At 43.3% G+C, this 19,210-nt stretch overlaps 2 protein-coding genes across 6 annotated transcripts; one reads left to right on the top strand and one right to left on the bottom strand.

The window, feature by feature from the left end:
• Nucleotides 1–964: 964 nt before the first annotated feature.
• On the bottom strand, nucleotides 965–8,103 carry zgc:113436 (uncharacterized protein LOC503528 homolog). 3 transcript variants are annotated; one of them, XM_061766727.1, is made up of 8 exons: nucleotides 7,758–8,080; nucleotides 6,990–7,183; nucleotides 6,780–6,891; nucleotides 6,543–6,681; nucleotides 3,574–3,628; nucleotides 3,215–3,496; nucleotides 3,026–3,139; nucleotides 965–2,414 (listed from the first exon to the last, which is right to left on the bottom strand). In XM_061766727.1, the coding sequence occupies exons 1-8, from the start codon at nucleotides 7,924–7,926 to the stop codon at nucleotides 2,160–2,162; spliced, it is 1,320 nt and encodes a 439-aa protein (XP_061622711.1). In that variant the 5' UTR covers nucleotides 7,927–8,080; the 3' UTR covers nucleotides 965–2,159. The 3 variants fall into 3 exon arrangements, with proteins under 3 accessions (XP_061622711.1, XP_061622713.1, XP_061622712.1); XM_061766728.1 differs by having other exon boundaries at nucleotides 1,934–2,414; nucleotides 3,215–3,472; XM_061766729.1 differs by lacking the exon at nucleotides 3,026–3,139 and having other exon boundaries at nucleotides 7,758–8,103.
• A 261-nt stretch (nucleotides 8,104–8,364) lies between these two features.
• ogfod2 (2-oxoglutarate and iron-dependent oxygenase domain containing 2) lies at nucleotides 8,365–18,809 on the top strand. Of its 3 annotated transcripts, none has more exons than XM_061766731.1 (7): nucleotides 8,365–10,242; nucleotides 10,318–10,374; nucleotides 14,976–15,086; nucleotides 15,167–15,266; nucleotides 16,890–16,985; nucleotides 17,808–17,974; nucleotides 18,116–18,809. In XM_061766731.1, exons 1-7 carry the CDS (start codon nucleotides 10,108–10,110, stop codon nucleotides 18,380–18,382), a joined length of 933 nt encoding a protein of 310 aa, XP_061622715.1. In that variant the 5' UTR covers nucleotides 8,365–10,107; the 3' UTR covers nucleotides 18,383–18,809. The 3 variants fall into 3 exon arrangements, with proteins under 3 accessions (XP_061622715.1, XP_061622714.1, XP_061622716.1); XM_061766730.1 differs by having other exon boundaries at nucleotides 16,890–17,014; nucleotides 17,717–17,974; XM_061766732.1 differs by lacking the exons at nucleotides 8,365–10,242; nucleotides 10,318–10,374; nucleotides 15,167–15,266 and having other exon boundaries at nucleotides 14,974–15,086; nucleotides 16,890–17,014; nucleotides 17,717–17,974.
• The last annotated feature ends 401 nt before the right edge of the window (nucleotides 18,810–19,210 follow it).

The raw sequence follows: 19,210 nt of genomic DNA, 5'->3' as shown, positions 1-19,210 counted from the left end.
AACAGATGCATGTTTTACAGTTGTGATAAAATAGGGGTAATGTGGGCTAATATGCACAGCCAAAACAACAACAAAACCTCTGCTATTTACCGCAAGGTGTTTTCTCAAGTTATAAGTGGTCTGAAATATCCACATTCGGGCAGACAAATACTACAATACATAAAAGCTGTTGTTTTTCTTTGTTTAAATGTAAACACGAGGCAACATGGTCGCCACGTAGGTACGTTGATTAGCCGGGCTGGCTTATCTAGTGTTAATACCTATGCCCGGGCAGCCCAATAGAAGACGTTGTGTGAGGTCATGTGACTTTCTTGTGTCGTTTGATTGGTGAACTAGATTTAAATGTCACCAGACTTAAACGTCACTCGCGCTTAATTGGTGAACTAGATTTAAACGTCACCAGACTTAAACGTCACTTGCGCTTAAATTGGGTAGGCGCAAACAGCGCCCAATGCGTTAACGTCGAAGTCGCGCACAAAATAGTTGATAAATAAGCAATAATTGTTCAATAAAAGCAGCGAGCACCATTTAGATCATTGTAACGGAGTAAAAGTACCATTTCTTCTTAACAAAAACACGAGTAAAAGTAAAAAGTATGCAGTATTAAAACTCAAGTCAATGTAAATGAGTAAATGTAGCGCGTTACTATCCACCTCTGTATTTAATATATTGTCGCTGTCGGGTGGAATCGCCCCATCTACAAAAAAAACAACAACGGTGTGGACAAAGGAATACTATATACTATAAAGTTGGAGTATTAACTTGTTTTATATATCGTAGCTGTTGGGTGGAACCCCATCACCTCCAAAATGACAACTTTTCAGGAAATAAAAAAATAATAATTATAGCTTGCTTGAGTTAACACCGCTTTGTGCAAGTTGGCATTATATCTTATTGCTGTCATATATCATTGTATTATCATATGAACTACAGCTAGCATCCCAAAATTATGTTCAATCGCTAATATGCTGAAAAAAATTGCTGATTTATTAGGGTGTCATTGATAAAAAATGATACAAACACAGCGGGCGAGTGCCACATTCTTACAAACCTCATGCACGTGGCTTAATGTCCCAAAACTGTCACCAATCATCACCAAAATTTACAAGGACATCTTTACTCATGGCACATTCAACCTCCAAAAAAAATATTACAACGATGGGCCCAATATTTGGGATTTTATGGATGCTACGCGTGTTCCTTTTTCTCAAATGATCGTCTATAAGCAGGATTATGCTTTGGTCCATAAAATCATAAATACCAGACAGATTGCTCTGATAGTTTCAGAGGTGTAATTGGGCATAAATAGGGATGTTCACATATCTTTTAGTGAAGATCGGTCAGTTTTGGGACATTACGCGACGTAACGCTTTTGGCCATCAGAGCCTATCATGACAGCCAGCCAAAGTCTGTCACTCAATGCAACCTATGGAAACACCTTTGTAAGCCATAGGAACTCTTTTGAAACATCTTAAGAGACATTTGTGGTGCTATAAATACAAAATGTATCTGACATATACGGATATTAATCTGCAAGAATTACTTCATGTGGGAGGACCTGGCTGTCTTCTTTCCGCAAGCAGGCATTTCAACTGTTGTTTTTTTTTCAAACAACAATCCTTCTAACATGTTTAACTATCACTATTTTCACTCATTATCGTCAAAAAAATAAAACATCCAGACTTACAATATCGGCAAAAATTACACCACTGCTCGTTACATCAGGCTTGACAGGCTGACGTGTCCAAAATGTGGCTGAAAATCAAATATTTCATCAGAAAAATGAGCCTAAAATTACTACTAAATCCATTTTGGGGGAGAGGGAGAGGGGGCTTGCAAACATAATTTTTAAAGTGCAGAACTATGGAATAAGTGCTAAAGTTCTCACCAATAACTGGTTCCTTTAACAACAAAATACTACCAAAGACAAAAGTGGACTGAAATAATTTAATATTTTCTGGGGAAATACTGTATTTGATCTGGTTTCCAGGCGAAGAAGCACAATTAAGCTTGATCATTATTAGAGCCACTTCTTCGTGAGTGGTAAACCGAACTGTTCAATTTAACACAATCTAGATACCCTTTTCCATCCATAACCTTAAAAAGCTGAAATGAGGTCTCCTCCTTGTGAGGTGGACATTCCAGAGAGTCCTAAATCCTCAATGTACATCAGATTCAGCAAAGTGATAGGTCAATTCAGTTTTTATAACTTCAGAGCTGCTTTGCTCTGTAGTCAGCACCGTCTCCACAGGGAAAGACAAATATAAACCCTCTTCTTTCAGTTTTTTCGAGGAATGGGGATCTCCAGCACAAAACAGTGGCTCAGATGTTTTCAAAGTCATTGAGGGGTTGCTGTGTGCCTTTCTTTTTACACTCTTCTCCTGTTTATAGGCTGCTTTCATGTTGGCTATCACCTGAAAAGAGGACACACATTCAGAGACAAAACACGTGAAGGAAAATAAACAATGTCATTGAAATAATCCAGAAACATAGTATATATTTTTTTCTAAATCTATTCAACTTTTTACTGTCATCTTAAATTCATTCACTAGACTAGCACAAGCTCAATTATCTTGGCTGCAATGGAAAGAAACTGTGGTGTAATACACACACATACATGATTCACTCAATTGATCAAACAAGAAGGTTCAAGCCGTTTAATGCCACTCCCAGTTGACGTTTATGTCAAACTAAACAAAGAGAATTACACAGTGTGTATTTAAAATAAGGGTTTAAGAACGGCATCAATAGTCGTGGTTTCAGAACCCATTAAGCAACAGATATTTGAACGTTTTGGTCATTTGTGTGGCAACGTGGTTCTGGAACCTTACATTTGTTGTCTTTGCATAAAAATTGAAAAACGCAAGGAAAAAGGAACTATTTCTACTGACTTGGTCTTGTAACCTGATTTACTTTTGTAAATAATTTAAATAGCAAAGAATCACATCAGAAAATCAGCATTTCAAGCCATACTCAAAATGAGCAATAATGACCCTATTCCACTTAAGATAAGATAATCAATTACCAGTTGCTTAACAGTGTTCTGCTGTTCCTGCATTATAGTCATGTATGTAGAAGCCTTCTCTTTGACAGAATACACATCCTGCTCATCATCATATCCAAGTGGACCAAATGTAGCCTATATGAAAGCAAAGAGAATTTAGAGAACAGGAAACCAACTGCCTTGTTAGAAATAGCTTGTGCCCAGTCTTACCTGGTTTATAGTGTTAGCTTTCCGGTTAAACATGAGAGAATAAGGAGTGAACTTAGTTGTGGGGTTTATGGATGTTCTAAAGAGAAACAGCAGAGGGTCCAGGAAGTCATCCCAGTCTGCCTGCTTTTCCGTCACCATCTGCCTAATGGCCTCTTTCAGCAACGGACTGGTGCAGTCGTGTAACGGGTTAAGCTGGGGTTGGGCCAGAGGAGAGACTTTCTGCACGATGCCCCATCTGTTGCTCAGCAGATTTGTAACCTGCCAAAAAGAATCCACAACACACTGACCCACCAAAGTTCCAAACTTTGTCATCCTCTGATTGATCAGCTTGCTTGATTCATTTTGGACTTACATCTCACCTCATCACAGAAGTCTGCGCTCTGTGTGCACACAACTGTTTTAGGGGCACCAAACCTGAAAACGGGATAAAAGCATAATTTTAAAAGTAATACATTTCTAAGTTTTGTTTTTTCTTGATTTTATGTTAAGATTTTAAGGACCTTAAAGTCCCTCTAAAGTTTAAATGAAAATGTCATAAATTTGACATAACAGAATTTTTTAAAACATTTTTAATTAAAAAAAAAAACCAAAATAAAATTTGCCAAGTACACACATGGACAAAATTGTTGCTACCCCTTTGTTAATGAAAACCCTACAATGGTCACAGAAATAACTTGAATCAGACAAAAGTAATGAATAAAAATCTGATGAAAATTAGACAATGAAAATCAGGCATAGCTTTTGGATTGTGGTTCAACAGAATGATTTTAAAAATGAAACTCATGAAACAAGCCTTAACTTAATATGTTTCTGCACAACCTTTTGAAGCAATCACTACATCCATCCATCCATCCATTTTCTGAGCCGCTTATCCTCACAAGGGTCGCGGGAATGCTGGAGCCTGTCCCAGCTATCATCAGGCAGGAGGCGGGGTACACCCTGAACTGGTTGCCGGCCAATCGCAGGGCACATACAAACAAACAAACAACCATTCGCACTCACATTCACACCTACGAGCAATTTAGAGTCGCCAATTCATGCATGTTTTTGGGATGTGGGAGGAAACCGGAGTGCCCGGAGAAAACCCACGCAGGCACGGGGAGAACATGCAAACTCCACACAGGCGGGGCCGGGGATTGAACCCCCGTCCTCAGAACTGTGAGGCTGATGCTCTAACCAGTCGTCCACCATGCCGCCAGCTGTATATATTTTCCATACAATAGTTTCCATTTTCCATACTTTCCTAGACCTGGAAACTTATGAAATCAAATTCTATACTTTACATACTGCGTAAGAACTCTCTACTTTTGTCAGATTGAAGGTTTTTCTGTCACCACTGTGGGTTTTCTTTGTTTAACAGAGGGGTACCAACAACTTTGTCCATGTGTATAAAATAAAAATAAATGAAAAATGAAGCAAAAAACTCATGATAAATCTAACTTTTCTTTCAGCACTCAAGACGCTGTGGGCATGTCTGCCAAATGCGCTAAAACCACAATCCTCTCAACTGTCAATCAAATATGTTTATTAAGTTTACCATGATAGATGGTAGCCACCAGCTAACTTGCGGGCTAATAGGCTAAGTAAGCACAACCCAGTTCTCAGTCTTGCACGTCTTGAGCAATTATCTTCAAACAAGTACAATGTACAGTATTTAGAAACAAATCTCTGAACACACTTAAAGGGTCTTTAAACACACAACTTTGTGGAGGTTCAGGGCAGCAATTACATGGGCAAATGACACCTGATTATTCAGCTACAAGAGTTTAAGAATTTGCAGCTGTTCCAATATTTTGGACTTTCAACAATATTTTGGAGTGTGTCTGAGAGATTTTCTTTCTTCGTTTATCAATGATGTTGGATGAAGGGTCATGGCTTGCAATTAGGGTGAACAAATAAACACTTTAGTCCATTCAGGCAACTTAAAGGTCAGAGGACAAAGACGTTATGGGATCAGTTAAAATTCATGTGAATTGTTTATATATTATGTAGTACATGCACGTCACTTCCAAAAAGTTGTCAACTGTAGTTTAGCTAAAAATTTGGTTTTTATTACGCGTATTGATTACTCCCCGAACATATCCGAAGCTCAAGACACCGGGGTGCGGTTACTCTATCCACCGCAATTTCGACGTACAGGAGCACCCAATTGAACTTGGCATCGTCAAACCGTACGTTTGAGCTGATCAGGTCGGAACCTGACAGTGACGACGACGAGCAGCCAAGTCGCAGCTGTACAACAGAAAAAGAGAGTGGCCACTGGGTCGATGTGACAGTATGTCTTTATACAGTCGTGGCTAGAAATAATGGCAACCCAAGGGTGCCAATATTTCTGAGCCCGACTGTACGTATTATATATTCATATATGTTTCAATGACACAGCACTAGCTTTGACATCATATGCAGTATTCCTATATATTGTGTGCCCCTCGCTTTATAACACACCGCAGAGAAAGTCTTTGCAGTGTCTGCTGGCTTCTCATATTGGCAAAAGTACAGACGACAGTAGTTAAAAGTACTGCATGGGTCTTTTTTTCCTACTGCCCAGTGCATAATAACCATAATAGAGTTGTAGGTATATACAAGGAAATCCTCAGCTCTTGTCTGCGCCACTTCGCCGCTGCACTGTGGCGGCTGCGAGATTTAGTTCTCTTGCTGGCGGTTGAGGTCCCGATGCCCATAGGAAAAATAGTTGGCACTGCAGCTGGTTTCAGCCTCTGCCTAACTACACCTGTGTATCCAATGCTTTCTGCTAAATCTTTCTCAAAGCACGCCGGTTCGAAGTGATCAGCACAGAGTTTTGAATGCTTGCTATGCACCCATAGCTGACCACGTTTCTTCCCCTGTCCACTGGTCACGTATTCCTTTTGCACTTGGAAAGCCAAAGAAACTCTTGCCACTGCCCGAACCATTTGTACAAACAAATGCCACACAATAAACCATCGTGAAATCGCTAAGTCATATGACAACAAATATACAAGGACGGGAACAATAGCACACAACTACGAATGAACAGGCTGTTTGGCTCGTGTTACGTCACAGCGCCAGATCGAGCCGAAGACCGGAAGGCACTAGATGCAAAAAGCAGGAGCATTCTGAATCATATTTATCGATTTAACTGCTGTATATCTGCTATATAATCATTTCGAAATGGCAGATGTGGTTTGTAAAGGGGTTCTAGAGTTATCAAGAAAAATGTTAACATCTTTGTCCTCTGACCTTTAAAATTATTGAGATATCCAGTACCAACTGGAGAACTAAACTTTACTCTTGTTGACAAAAGCCTATGTTCTCTCTCATTTCAAGTGATCAGAATGTGTGCTTTTACCTGGACATGCATTTGGAAATACATCTCGCTACAGAGACAGCATCCGTCTTTTGCACTGGAAACGCCTCGGGCCATTTACTAAAGTAATCAATAAGAACTGCAGCATGTGTGTTGCATTGCTGGGTCTCTGGGAAAGGCCCTGTGGAACACAAAAAGAAAAGCAGAGAATGTCTCAAATCTGGAACCAGTCCCACAAAATATGATTATTTAAAAAAAAAAAGAAAATTAGGCAAAAACCTATGATGTCAATTCCAACTATATCCCATGGTGCATCAACTTTGATAGGTCGGACTGTCCTCGCCAGATTTTTATTCCTCTCTGCATGCTGACATGTCTCACATACTTTAATCTGAAAAATCAAATCAGACAGGTTAGGCATTATAATTTTTTTGCTACAGTCCACTGACGTAAAAAAAAAAAAAAGTAATAAGCACATAACAACAGTACCCAGTCCACCACATCCTTGATGATGCCCAGCCAGTAGTACTTGCTTTGAATTCTATGGACAGTCTTCTTCTGACCCAAATGATGTCCGATGTCATTAAAGTGGCAGTCGAGAAAAATCTGCCTCTTCCTGTCAGCCTCAATGACCACCTCTCTCTTTTCTTCTTTCTTTGGCCCCACATAATAGAGCTTGCCGTCTTAAAATACAGAGACAAATTGTAATTTAGTGGGTGCAGCCAGGAATGGTTCTTATTAACGATTTTAAATTACATAAATGTGAAAAATTTGTGAAAGAAAAAGTTAATGCTCTTACAGTGAAAAGAGACTATCACATTAAATGTATTGAATGTTTTCTTGTTTGCCGGGGTGTCGGCTAGTAAAAAATCACTGCGAACTTAGGATCAATGTTTAAGTTTGGCATGCACTTTTCTGACAAACTAAAAAAAAAACTTAAATAAGATGATCAACTTTTAGAGTTAAAAATGTTTTATCCATGGCACTCACTCAGCGGAAGTGGCCATTTCAAACATTTTTAATAAATTCCTAAATAGTAATAATAACAACAGCAACAACAATAATAATATTAATAATAATTGTTATTATTATTATATGCATTGCATAGTATTTATGACACAGAAAGCCACGATGATTTCAAATAAACATGTTTAGGAAACGGAAGCTCGTCGATCTTGACGCGTGTTTGACATGGGGGGAATCTATACACAGATTTCGGCAAATCGGTAGTGTATAATGTTTTAAAGCAAGTCTTACCGTCGATGATGAATTTCTGTGCGTATCTTTTGAGGTTCTTCTTCCTTAAGGGATTCATCGTCTGCGGGAAGCATCCCTCGGCCACAAAAGTGTAAATGTCACCGAGTTTATTCGAGCTGGAGTCGATCACTTCCTCTTCTGCTACTTGCAAAGAGTCCACGCTCAACATTTTTTTTCCAATGACCTGATTAATAATAGGACAAAAAATAAACGTCAGAATACATCCAGAAGCATTTTAAGCTAATGTTTCAGCATGCTACGGGAGGAGCGTCGTCTTCTTCTTTCTTTCATTATAATGATGAAAAGCAACACAGAGGATCATTATCGCCACCAACTGTCTCGCACTCAAAACGTGTTTTGAAAACGCACACGGAGCTGTCACGACTGCTATTTGCTGCTGCTGCCAGCTATCTTCGGTCTTCACCCTGAACCGGTCGCCAGCCAATCGCAGGGCACAGAGAAACAAACACTCTTCGATCGACCCACCACGCATGTTTTTGGAATGTGGGAGGAAACCGGAGTGCCCGGAGAAAACCCACGTAGGCACGGGGAGAATATGCTAACTCCACACAGGCCGAGCCGGGATTTGAACCCGGGTCCTCAGAACTGTGAGGTGGATGTGCTAACCAGTCGTCCACCGTGCCGCCCAGTGGTAAACACTGCAGAAAAATAATGACGTATACGTTTGTCATATGTAAAAACATCTCATTTCATATGTAAAGGTTATTTAATAGATGTTATTTTTGGCTCATAAAGTGGGCGGGGGTCTATTGTGCCTTAAAACATTGGCCTACAACAGCTGTATTATTTGATTTGATTTCAGTTTAAAATCAGTGGCTAGTAAATGTGGTTGGATGTTTCCGTTTTTTCATCACTGGAACAGAAACGAAACTTAATTTAATGTACAGTATGAGAAATGGTTGAGCCGATCCAAGGATGGTGTGTTCCAACTACAGGGCGATCACACTCCTCAGCCTCCCTGGTAAGGTCTATTCAGGGGTGCTGGAGAGGAGGGTCCGTCGGGAAGTCGAATCTCGGATTCAGGAGGAGAAGTGTGGTTTTTGTCCTGGCCGTGGAACAGTGGACCAGCTCTTCACTCAGGGTCCTCGAGGGTGCATGGGAGTTCGCCCAACCAGTGTTTACATGTGTTTTGTGGACTTGGAGAAGGCGTTCGACCGTGTCCCTCGTGGAATCCTGTGGGGGGTGCTTCGGGAGTATGGGGTACCGTACCCCCTGATACAGGTTGTTTGGTCCCTGTACGACCGGTGTCAGAGTTTGGTCCGCATTGCCGGCAGTAAGTCAGACTCGTTTTTGGTGATGGTTGGACTCCGCCAAGGCCGCCCTTTGTCACCGGTTCTGTTCATAACCTTTATTAACAGAATTTCTAGGAGGAGCCGAGGCGTCGAGGGGGTCCGGTTTGGTGGCCTCAGTATTGCATCTCTGCTTTTTGCAGATGATGTGGTTCTGTTGGCGGTCCATTTCGCACCAGTGTATGAAGCAGCTGGGGATGAAAATCAGCTCCTCCAAATCTGAGACCATGGTCCTCAGTCGGAAGCTCGGTCATCCGGGAGGAGCTCAGAGTAGAGCCGCTGCTCCTCCACATTGGAGGACCCAGATGAGGTGGCTCGGGCATCTGATTAGGATGCCTCCCAGACACCTCCTTGGTGAGATATTCCGGGCACGTCCCACCGGGAAGAGACCCCGGGGACGACCCAGGACACGCTGGAGAGACTACGTCTCCCGGCTGGCCTGGGAATGCCTCGGGATCCCCGCGGAAGTGCTGGTGGAAGTAGCTCGCGAGAGGGAAATCTGGGCCTCCCTGCTAAAGCTACTGCCCCCGCGACCCGACCTCGGATAAGCAGAAGAAGATGGATGGATGGATGGATGGATATAATAAATGTGCTTGAGTTGGTCTAGACTCCATACAGAACTGAAATAAAAAAAATCTATTTATTTTTGTAGTAATAGTGCCATCACAAAAATAAAGTTACACATGATGTGCACATACAGTACGTAGTATTGTTGTTTTTGTGACTTTGGGCTTTTCACATCAGGGGTCGCCACAGAGTCACTCGCATGAATTATTTGACACCCAACATGTTTTAAAATAGATCAGTGATTTTGGTTTTGAACGTTAATATACTTCCAGAATGCCACATAAATCATATTAAGTTAAAAAAAATATATTTTCATTGTTATTGTCGCATTTATCACGCATTTGCTTGTGAACCGGAAGTGGTTGTTGTGATAATTTGCAAATAAGAGCTAACAAGGAAGTTGTCGCGTGTCAGTTCTTGTGTGTTGATATTTTTCAAGTTGTAGTCAGCTCTTTCATACTGACCAGCCCACAATGACAAACGAGGGGAAAAGCAAGCCGCAGTTTTATATCTGCAGCTGCTTCACGACGGACAACATTTTCCTCGAGGACTACAAGCTTCACGTTCGCTTTGTGACAGAGGAGCAGTTCAGACGAGACCATGAAGCTGTGAGTTGAGTTCAGAGTTGCTTGTTTTGATTGCACTTTTGAACCCCACTAACCTATCTGACACGTCTATTTTAGCAACTGAAGAGGCTTGGCTGCGTTACGGAGCAACAATTTGGGGATATCCTGAACAAGGCAAGTGCGTTGAGACGTGATATTACTGCAACTAGTTGGGATTGTTAGGTAACAATCAGAACCATGAAGCCGGAGTAATCATCGTCATCAACAAACAGGTCCGGGATAAAAGGTTGTGGACAAGTTTAAAACACAATGAGGTTTGACAAAAACAAATAAAAAATACATTACTTGTCTTTAAGTACATGTCCCAAGCTTTGAATATCTCACGGAACGCCGTTCAATGCATCATCCGAAAATATTTTAATATTTAATGATATTTAATATTTAATATTAATATATTTAATATATTCCCCTCCTTGAGCCGTCACCTTGTCGTGGTGGAGGGGTTTGTGTGTCCCAGTGATCCTAGGAGCTAAGTTGTCTGGGGCTGTATGCCCCTTGCAGGGTCACCCATGACAAACGGGTCCTAGGTGAGGGACCAGACAAAGCACGGCTCAAAGACCCCTAATGATGACGACAAACAATGGACTTCGTTTTCCCTTCCCCGGACGCGGGCCACCGGGTCCCCCACTGGAGCCAGGCCTGGTGGTGGGGCTTGAAGGCGAGCGCCTGGTAGCCGGGCCTGCACCCATGGGGCCCGGCCGGGCACAGCCCGAAAGGGTAACTTGGGTCCCCCTTCCCAGGGGCTCACCACCTGTGGGAGGGGCTATAGGGGTCGGGTGCAGTGTGAGCTGGGCGGTGGCCGAAGGCGGGGACCTTGGCGATCCGATCCCCGGCTACAGAAGCTGGCTCTAGGGACGTGGAATGTGTCTGGCAGGGAAGGAGCCCGAGCTGGTATGTGAGGTCGAGAAGTTCCGACTCGATATAGTCGGACTCGCCTCCACACACACCTTGGGCTCTGGTACCAGTCCTCTCGAGAGGGGTTGGACTCTCTTCCACTCTGGAGTTGCCCATGGTGAGAGGCGCCGAGCAGGTGTGGGTGTACTTATTGCCCCCCGGCTCGGCGCCTGTACGTTGGGGCCCTGTGGACGAGAGGGTAGCCTCCCTCCGCCTTCGGGTGGGGGGACGGGTCCTGACTGTTGTTTGTGCCTATGCACCAAACAGCAGTTCAGAGTACCCACCCTTTTTGGAGTCCTTGGAGGGGGTGCTGGAGAGCGCTCCCGCTGGGGACTCCATTGTTCTGTTGGGGGACTTCAATGCTCACGTGGGCAATGACAGTGAGACCTGGAAGGGCGCGATTAGGAGGAACGGCCCTCCCGATCAGAACCCAAGCGGTGTTCTGTTATTGGACTTCTGTGCTTGTCACAGATTGTCCATAACGAACACAATGTTCAAGCATAAATGTGTCCACACATGCACTTGGCACCAGAACACCATAGGTCGCAGTTTGATGATCGACTTTGTGGTCGTGTCATCGGACTTGCAGCCGCATGTCTTGGACACTCGGGTGAAGAGAGGGACGGAGCTGTCAACTGATCACCACCTGGTGGTGAGTTGGCTCCGATGGTGGGGGAAGATGCCGGTCCGACGTGGCAGGCCCAAACGTATTGTGAGGGTCCGCTGGGAACGTCTGGCAGAATCCCCTGTCAGAAGGAGTTTCAACTCCCACCTCCGACAGAACTTTGCTCATGTTCCGGGGGAGGCGGGGGACATCGAGTCCGAGTGGACCATGTTCCGCGCCTCCATTGCTGAGGCGACCGACCGGAGCTGTGGCCGTAAGGTGGTCGGTGCCTGTCGTGGCGGCAATCCCCGAACCCGTTGGTGTGGATGACGTCAAGCTGAAGAAGGAGTCCTATCGGGCCTTTTTGGCCTGTGGGACTCCTGAGGCAGCTGATGGGTACCGGCTGGCCAAGAGGAATGCAGCTCTGGTGGTCGCTGAAGCAAAAACCCGGGCACGGGAGGAGTTCGTTGAGGCCATGGAGAAAGACTTCCGGACGGCTTCGAGGAAATTCTGGTCCACCATCCGACGTCTCAGGAGAGGAAAGCAGTGCACCACCAACACTGTGTATAGTGGGGATGGGGCGCTGCTGACCTCGACTCGGGACGTTGTGAGTCGGTGGGGAGAATACTTCAAAGACCTCCTCAATTCCACCGACACGCCTTCCCATGGGGAAGCAGAGTGTGGGTTCTCTGAGGCGGGCTCTCCTATCTCTGGGTTTGAGGTCACCGAGGTAGTTAAAAAGCTCCTCGGTGGCAGGGCCCCGGGGGTGGATGAGATTCGCCCGGAGTTCCTAAAGGCTCTGGATGTTGTGGGGCTGTCCTGGTTGACACGCCTCTGCAACATCGCGTGGACATCGGGGATAGTGCCTCTGGATTGGCAGACTGGGGTGGTGGTCCCCCTTTTTAAGAAGGGGGACCGGAGGGTGTGTTCCAACTACAGGGGGATCACACTGCTCAGCCTCCCTGGTAAGGTCTATTCAGGGGTGCTGGAGAGGTGGGTCCGTCGGGAAGTCGAATCACAGATTCAGGAGGAGCAGTGTGGTTTTCGTCCTGGCTGTGGAACAATGGACCAACGCCACACTCTTGGCAGGGTCCTCGAGGGGGCATGGGAGTTCGCCCAACCAGTCTACATGTGTTTTGTGGACTTGGAGAAGGCGTTCAACCGTGTCCCTCGGGGAGTCCTGTGGAGAGTGCTTCGGGAGTATGGGGTACCGAACCCCCTGATACGGGCTGTTCGGTCCCTGTACGACCGGAGTCAAGGTTTGGTCCGCATATCCGGCAGTAAGTCGGACTCGTTCCCGGTGAGGGTTGGACTCCGCCAAGGCTGCCCTTTGTCGCCGATTCTGTTCATAACTTTTATGGACAGAATTTCTAGGCGCAGCCGAGGCGTAGAGGGGGTCCGGTTTGGTGGCCTCAGTATTGCATCTCTGCTTTTTGCAGATGATGTGTTTCTGTTGGCTTCATCAAGCCGTGACCTCCAACTCTCATTGGAGCAGTTCGTAGCCGAGTGTGAAGCGGCTGGGATGAGAATCAGCACCTCCAAATCTGAGACCATGGTTCTCAGTCGGAAAAGGGTGGCATGCCATCTCCAGGTCGGGGATGAGATCCTGCCCCAAGTGGAGGAATTCAAGTATCTTGGGGTCTTGTTCACGAGTGAGGGAAGAATGGAACGGGAGATAGACAGGCGGATCGGTGCAGCGTCTGCATCGCGACACTAAAAACACCGACTTTGTATCGGTCCGTTGTGGTAAAGAAAGAGCTAAGCCGAAAGGCGAAGCTCTCAATTTACCGGTCGATCTTCGTTCCTACCCTCACCTATGGTCATGAGCTGTGGGTCGTGACCGAAAGAACAAGATCCCGGATACAAGCGGCCGAAATGAGTTTCCTCCGCAGGGTGTCCGGGCTCTCCCTTAGAGATAGGGTGAGAAGCTCGGTCATCCGGGAGGATCTCAGAGTAGAGCCGCTGCTCCTCCGCATTGAGAGGAGCCAGATGAGGTGGCTGGGGCATCTGATTCGGATGCCTCCCGGACGCCTCCCTGGTGAGGTGTTCCGGGCATGTCCCACCGGGAGGAGACCCCGGGGACGACCCAGGACACGCTGGAGAGACTACATCCTTCGGCTGGCCTGGGAACGCCTCGGGATCCCCCCGGAAGAGCTGGATGAAGTGGCTGGGGAGAGGGAAGTCTGGGCGTCCCTGCTGAAGCTACTGCCCCCGCGACCCGACCCGGATAAGCGGTAGAGAATGGATGGATGGATGGATATTTAATATTTTAATGATGTTGATTTTTTTTAGATTTTTTTTTTTACCCTTTTAAAACAAATTGAACAGTTGTAGAACAAACATTTCCTTGACTTCTGATTCCAAAACTGGTAATCCACTTTATTATACATATGTGATAAAATGATGAGGTTAATATACATTTATAAGTTTTCATAGTCATAACAACCCAAGATCAATGCACTTGTGAGTGTTTGAATGGCTCAGTGAAAGTCCATACCTAAATCCCATGACAAAACTTAAAATGTGTGACTCCATCTCTCCAAAAAAGAATGGACAAAAAAAATCACTGGAGGTGTGCAAAGCTGGCAAAGACATACCTTAAGATACTTGTAGCTGGAATTACAGCGGTAGATTCTACAACGTATTGACTCAGCAGGGCTTAATACTTCTGTATGATAATTTTTTTTTAGATTTTTATTTGAAAACTAAAATAAAGCCATTGATCATTTTCCTTCCTCATTACAGTTATGCATCACTTCATGTGGGTCTCTGTATCAAACACATTTTTGTCTCGGGCCACATTGTAATTGTTTCCCACAGGGCAGTTATGATGGTGAAACCATCTAAATATATAATTGCCTCATTTTATTAATACAAATAAACGCAACACATTGATGCATCAATAGTTTGTTGAATTTATTTTAAAAAGGGGGTTTGTTAAAAAAAAATGCTTTTGGTTATTAAAAGTGAAGAATTAGCAGTTTTGCTACAGATTTTAGTAATAAACATGAAGTGGACGCATATGGCCACATAAAATGAGATGGCAGGCCAGATCTGGCCTTGAGTTTTACACCTGCGGTCTGTGACATGAAGTCCCAATAAAATGTTTTTTGTGGTTGTTAAGTGACAAAATGTGGGAAAACTTCAAGGGATAAATACTGTACTTGTGCAAACCACAAAAGAGCCCTTGGATGTCAATTCTTACTTCTTGGCTTAGATTTCCCAGGAAGTGGACAGGCGAATGCGTCTTGCAGTGACATCTGTTGACAGAGCTGCTGTCATAAAAAACACATATCGGCCTCTTCATCCTCACGTCTACCATCTGCAGGTAAAGTATTTTGTTGTTGTAGATGTCACCATTATGTGTCATAAACATTCCTCTTGAGACATTTGCACGCCTCTTGTCAGGAGACGTTTCTTGCGGCTGAGTTCAAGCACATAGTCGAGTATTGTCAAAGTCGCGATGTCGCACTCAGAAGTCTTTCTGATTTGTTGGAAGAAGAAACGGGTGAGCTCAACAAACATTTTCACATTTAATTTTGTACGACAAGCTCATTTTCATCAATGTAATGCAACGATAGTACATTTTATTGTATGCCACCAGATTGATTTGATTCATCAGTAGTGTGTTTGCCTTACATACTGGTACGTTGTAAACAATGAAATTACAGTGAACCACCATTTATCACAGGGTATACGTTCAAGACCCACCCACTATATAAGTGAAAATCTGCGATATAAAAACATTTTTGTAATAGTTTACCCCTTCAATACCCCTGCTTTAAACACATTTTAACGTAATGAAACATCTTTTAACTAATGTTAATGTATTTGAACACGAAAAAATTGCAAGCATATTAGAAAATCTTGAGCAATATTGAAGAGCTGTGTGCTGTGAATATCTCTAGATGGCAGCAACGCGTAAGGTATGCAGTTCCATATCCGAGCACATCCAGGTATTTCATATCCTTGAATGGTCAGGATCTTCCTCTGGTGCTGAGGCTCATTACCAGAAACCTCCGAAGATGCAGGATGCATCTGGGGTGGGCATTGTAGCGCTTAAAAATAAACTAAAAGTATTCTTTCCAACAATGCGAGAAGTTATCAGCAGCCAATCAGAGCCCAAGATGATGAAAACCCAGTGAGACTGCTTAAATGTCATTATTTTATATACAGACCAGTATTGACCCTGCACTGCATTTAGGTCTATAGTTATGTTTACTGCATAGTTTTTAGATGAATATTAAAGCTGGAAAAATACATTTTAAAAATGATCCCTGAGGAAGTAGGTGCGCTCGGGGGAAAAAATAACAACAGTGATCTAGCTGTGCTTTGAACCGCAACATACTGTATCTGGGGTTCACCATACAGGATTTCTGGTGGGTTACATCATAGTCACCTAATGTACGTTAATGCATTTGTAATTATGTGTAAAGGTTGCCTTTTGTACTGGATCTCATTAGACATGCAGTGGAGCCTCGATAAAATGGACCCTGATATATCGGATAGAGGATAAAACGGACCGTCGGGACCAAACAATGTGTCCAAAAATAGTTTCCATTAGTCACTTAAACTCCCGTTGACAAAGTCTGTTAATTCTAGAATTGGCCGCTGTTGTTTACTGTTGCTGTGGCGCAATATACAGTGCTGTTAAAAAGTATTGGCTCCCTTCTCAAATTCTTCTATTTTTGCACAGTTTCCTCACTTAATTGTTTAAAATCATCAAACAAATGTACATATAAAAAAAAAATATAACCCAGTATCTACACAAAAGCACACCAGCGGTAAGTTTGGAAACATTTTGAAACTTTTCAGACATTTTACAGTTTTTTTTTTTTTGTTTTTTTTAACAATTATTTACAATAGCTTTGTACTGTACTGGGCGTTTTAGGCCACAAAAAAAGGCAATGTAAAATTAAACAATTTAAAACATTAATTTTGTACTGTACAGTTATATGGGTTCACATGGCCACAAAAAAAAAAAGTGCTTCAATGTACTGGACAATTGGCTATCATGGACAACCCCCGCCTCTATTAGTCTGTTTTATCGAAGTTCCAATGTAGTTGGTTGCTTGTTGCCATGACACTGAAACACAGAGCAGCTTACAATCACTGCACTTTTCTGTTAAAGCGCCCAGGGTTTATCGCTTCCCAGTGTTCAACAAGAGCTTCTGCCAGGATCTGATGGACGAGCTGGACAACTTTGAGCGTTCTGCAGCACCTAAAGGTCGACCCAACACCATGAACAAATATGGGGTGATTAATTCACTTTTTAGGGCTGCAGTCCTGCTCAAATGTGTTTTTTTTTTTTTAAATTAATTATTATTATTATTATTTTTATTGCTATTCTTAGCAATCACGTCATTTCACATAGCGTGCTCCAATCTTACTCATCACAAACCTAAAGGAGACATGCAATTTAAAAAAAAAAATCTTTACCCAGGTGTTGTCATAAAAGGTGAATGACATTCTTCTGTCAAAGTATATAAAGAATAAAGAATTACAGGGCACTTAATTACCCTTTGTCACACAATGGTTAAAATCACTTGTGTTTTGGTCAAGCTTCTATCTCACACAAAGGTGATGACCGAGGTCAGAACTTGAAGGGCATGCAAGGAAGCCAGCGGCTACTCAGTGTTGCCAATTGAGAGACTTTGTCGCTAAATTTAGCAACTTTTCCACCCCACCTATTTTTCCCAAAATAGTGATGACCAACAAATCTAGTGTGTTTTAATGGTGTTATTGGACACTCCTGGTTACATTTTCAGAAATAAGCAGATAGGATGTGTTCAATTTTCCTCTTGATAGATAGGCAGCCACTCCAGAGACCCAACTATTTCTATACAAACAATGATAAGTAATATGCCCCTTTTTAAAGAGTCAAAGCTCTAATTGAATCTTAAATGGCTGACTTGAATATGTTCAATCATGCAAAGGGATGTCTTGTTTTCTTCTTAGATCCTCCTAAATGAACTTGGCTTTGATGAGGGCTTTGTTACACCTCTTCGTGAGCAGTACCTACACCCACTCACCTCCTTGCTCTACCCAGATTGTGGAGGGCACTGTCTGGACAGTCACAAAGCCTTTGTTGTCAAATACGACATAAATGAAGACCTGGACCTCAGCTACCACTACGATAACGCAGAGGTCACACTTAATGTCTCCCTGGGCAGGGACTTCACAGAGGGAAACCTTTACTTTGGCGATATGAGACAGGTGATCATGTTTACAGCGAGTCCCTCTTGTAGGAACGCTTTCAATTTGTTATTATTATGGTTGGTAATATATATAAAATGAGCAGTACTGTTGTATTCCACTTTTTATGTGGCTGATTTCCACCACATTGTTATGTTGCAGTTGGCTCTCAGTGAGACTGAATGTTCAGAGATCAAACACAGAGCGTGCGAGGGCATTCTTCACCGGGGCCAGCACATGCATGGGGCCCTGCCTATATCCTCTGGCCAGCGATGGAACCTCATCATTTGGATGAGATCCTCTCAGGAGCGCAACAGACTTTGTCCCATGTGCAACAGGAGGCCAGTACTGGTGGAAGGGGAAGGCTTCGCTGACGGATTCACCAGACCCTCCACTGCGCTGCTCGCTGACCTCTGTGCACTCACCTGACATATGCTGAAGCAACACACGTGATTGGCAGTGTGTCCATCCAATTGTTGACATGAGGCATTTTTTCATAGGTATAACATCCACTCGCGTTGATTCAAATGGGTAGTAAAGTTGATGCGCCATTTCAAGGCTAAATATGGATAATTAGCGCTTTTCTGATTGCTTCGGGATCCAGGCCTCTTAAGTGCTGTGAAATAGTGCACATTTAACCATTTTTATGTCAGATGATGAGGCACTGGCACTGGTCATGCATGGACTGAACTCTAATATTGATCACCATAATTTATATTTAAAATCGAAACTGATTAAATGTGTGGTTTGAAATAGTCAATTGTTTTTTTTCTTGATTTGATTCAATGCACTTTTTCTACTAGAGCGGCTCCAACTACCAGACATACTTGGAAAATAAAGATGAATCTGATTCTGATTTTAGTCCTCTCATTTGATATGTTATGACATCTTTCTGACTATATTCCTTTCATGTTAGAATGTAAGCAGAACACTATTATCTTGCTACAGGGAGAGCAATGTAGTTGCACCTACTTGTCCCTAAAAGCCGACTACACACACCACTGACTGTAACGCTTCAGAACATTTTCTCCAGTACTTCTGACTGTAACATAAGCAAACTGTAAAATAATTATCTTCGTGTTGTGTGTTCAGTCATTCCTAAATTTTTTGTTCAATTTGTTCATTGTTACATATTGCGTGACAATGGGCAAGCATATTAGCAAGCTGAAAGGCATGGTTCTAGGCCAGTGTTTCTTTCACCAGGTATAACCTTAAAAATACATTGCACTCTAAGTACCACCACAGTGATCCATCCAT

The sequence above is a fragment of the Phyllopteryx taeniolatus genome, chromosome 3, assembly GCF_024500385.1.
Source record: "Phyllopteryx taeniolatus isolate TA_2022b chromosome 3, UOR_Ptae_1.2, whole genome shotgun sequence".
NCBI lineage: Eukaryota > Metazoa > Chordata > Actinopteri > Syngnathiformes > Syngnathidae > Phyllopteryx > Phyllopteryx taeniolatus.
The sequence above is the reverse complement of the archived record's forward strand: the minus strand, read 5'-3'. Positions and strand labels throughout refer to the sequence as shown.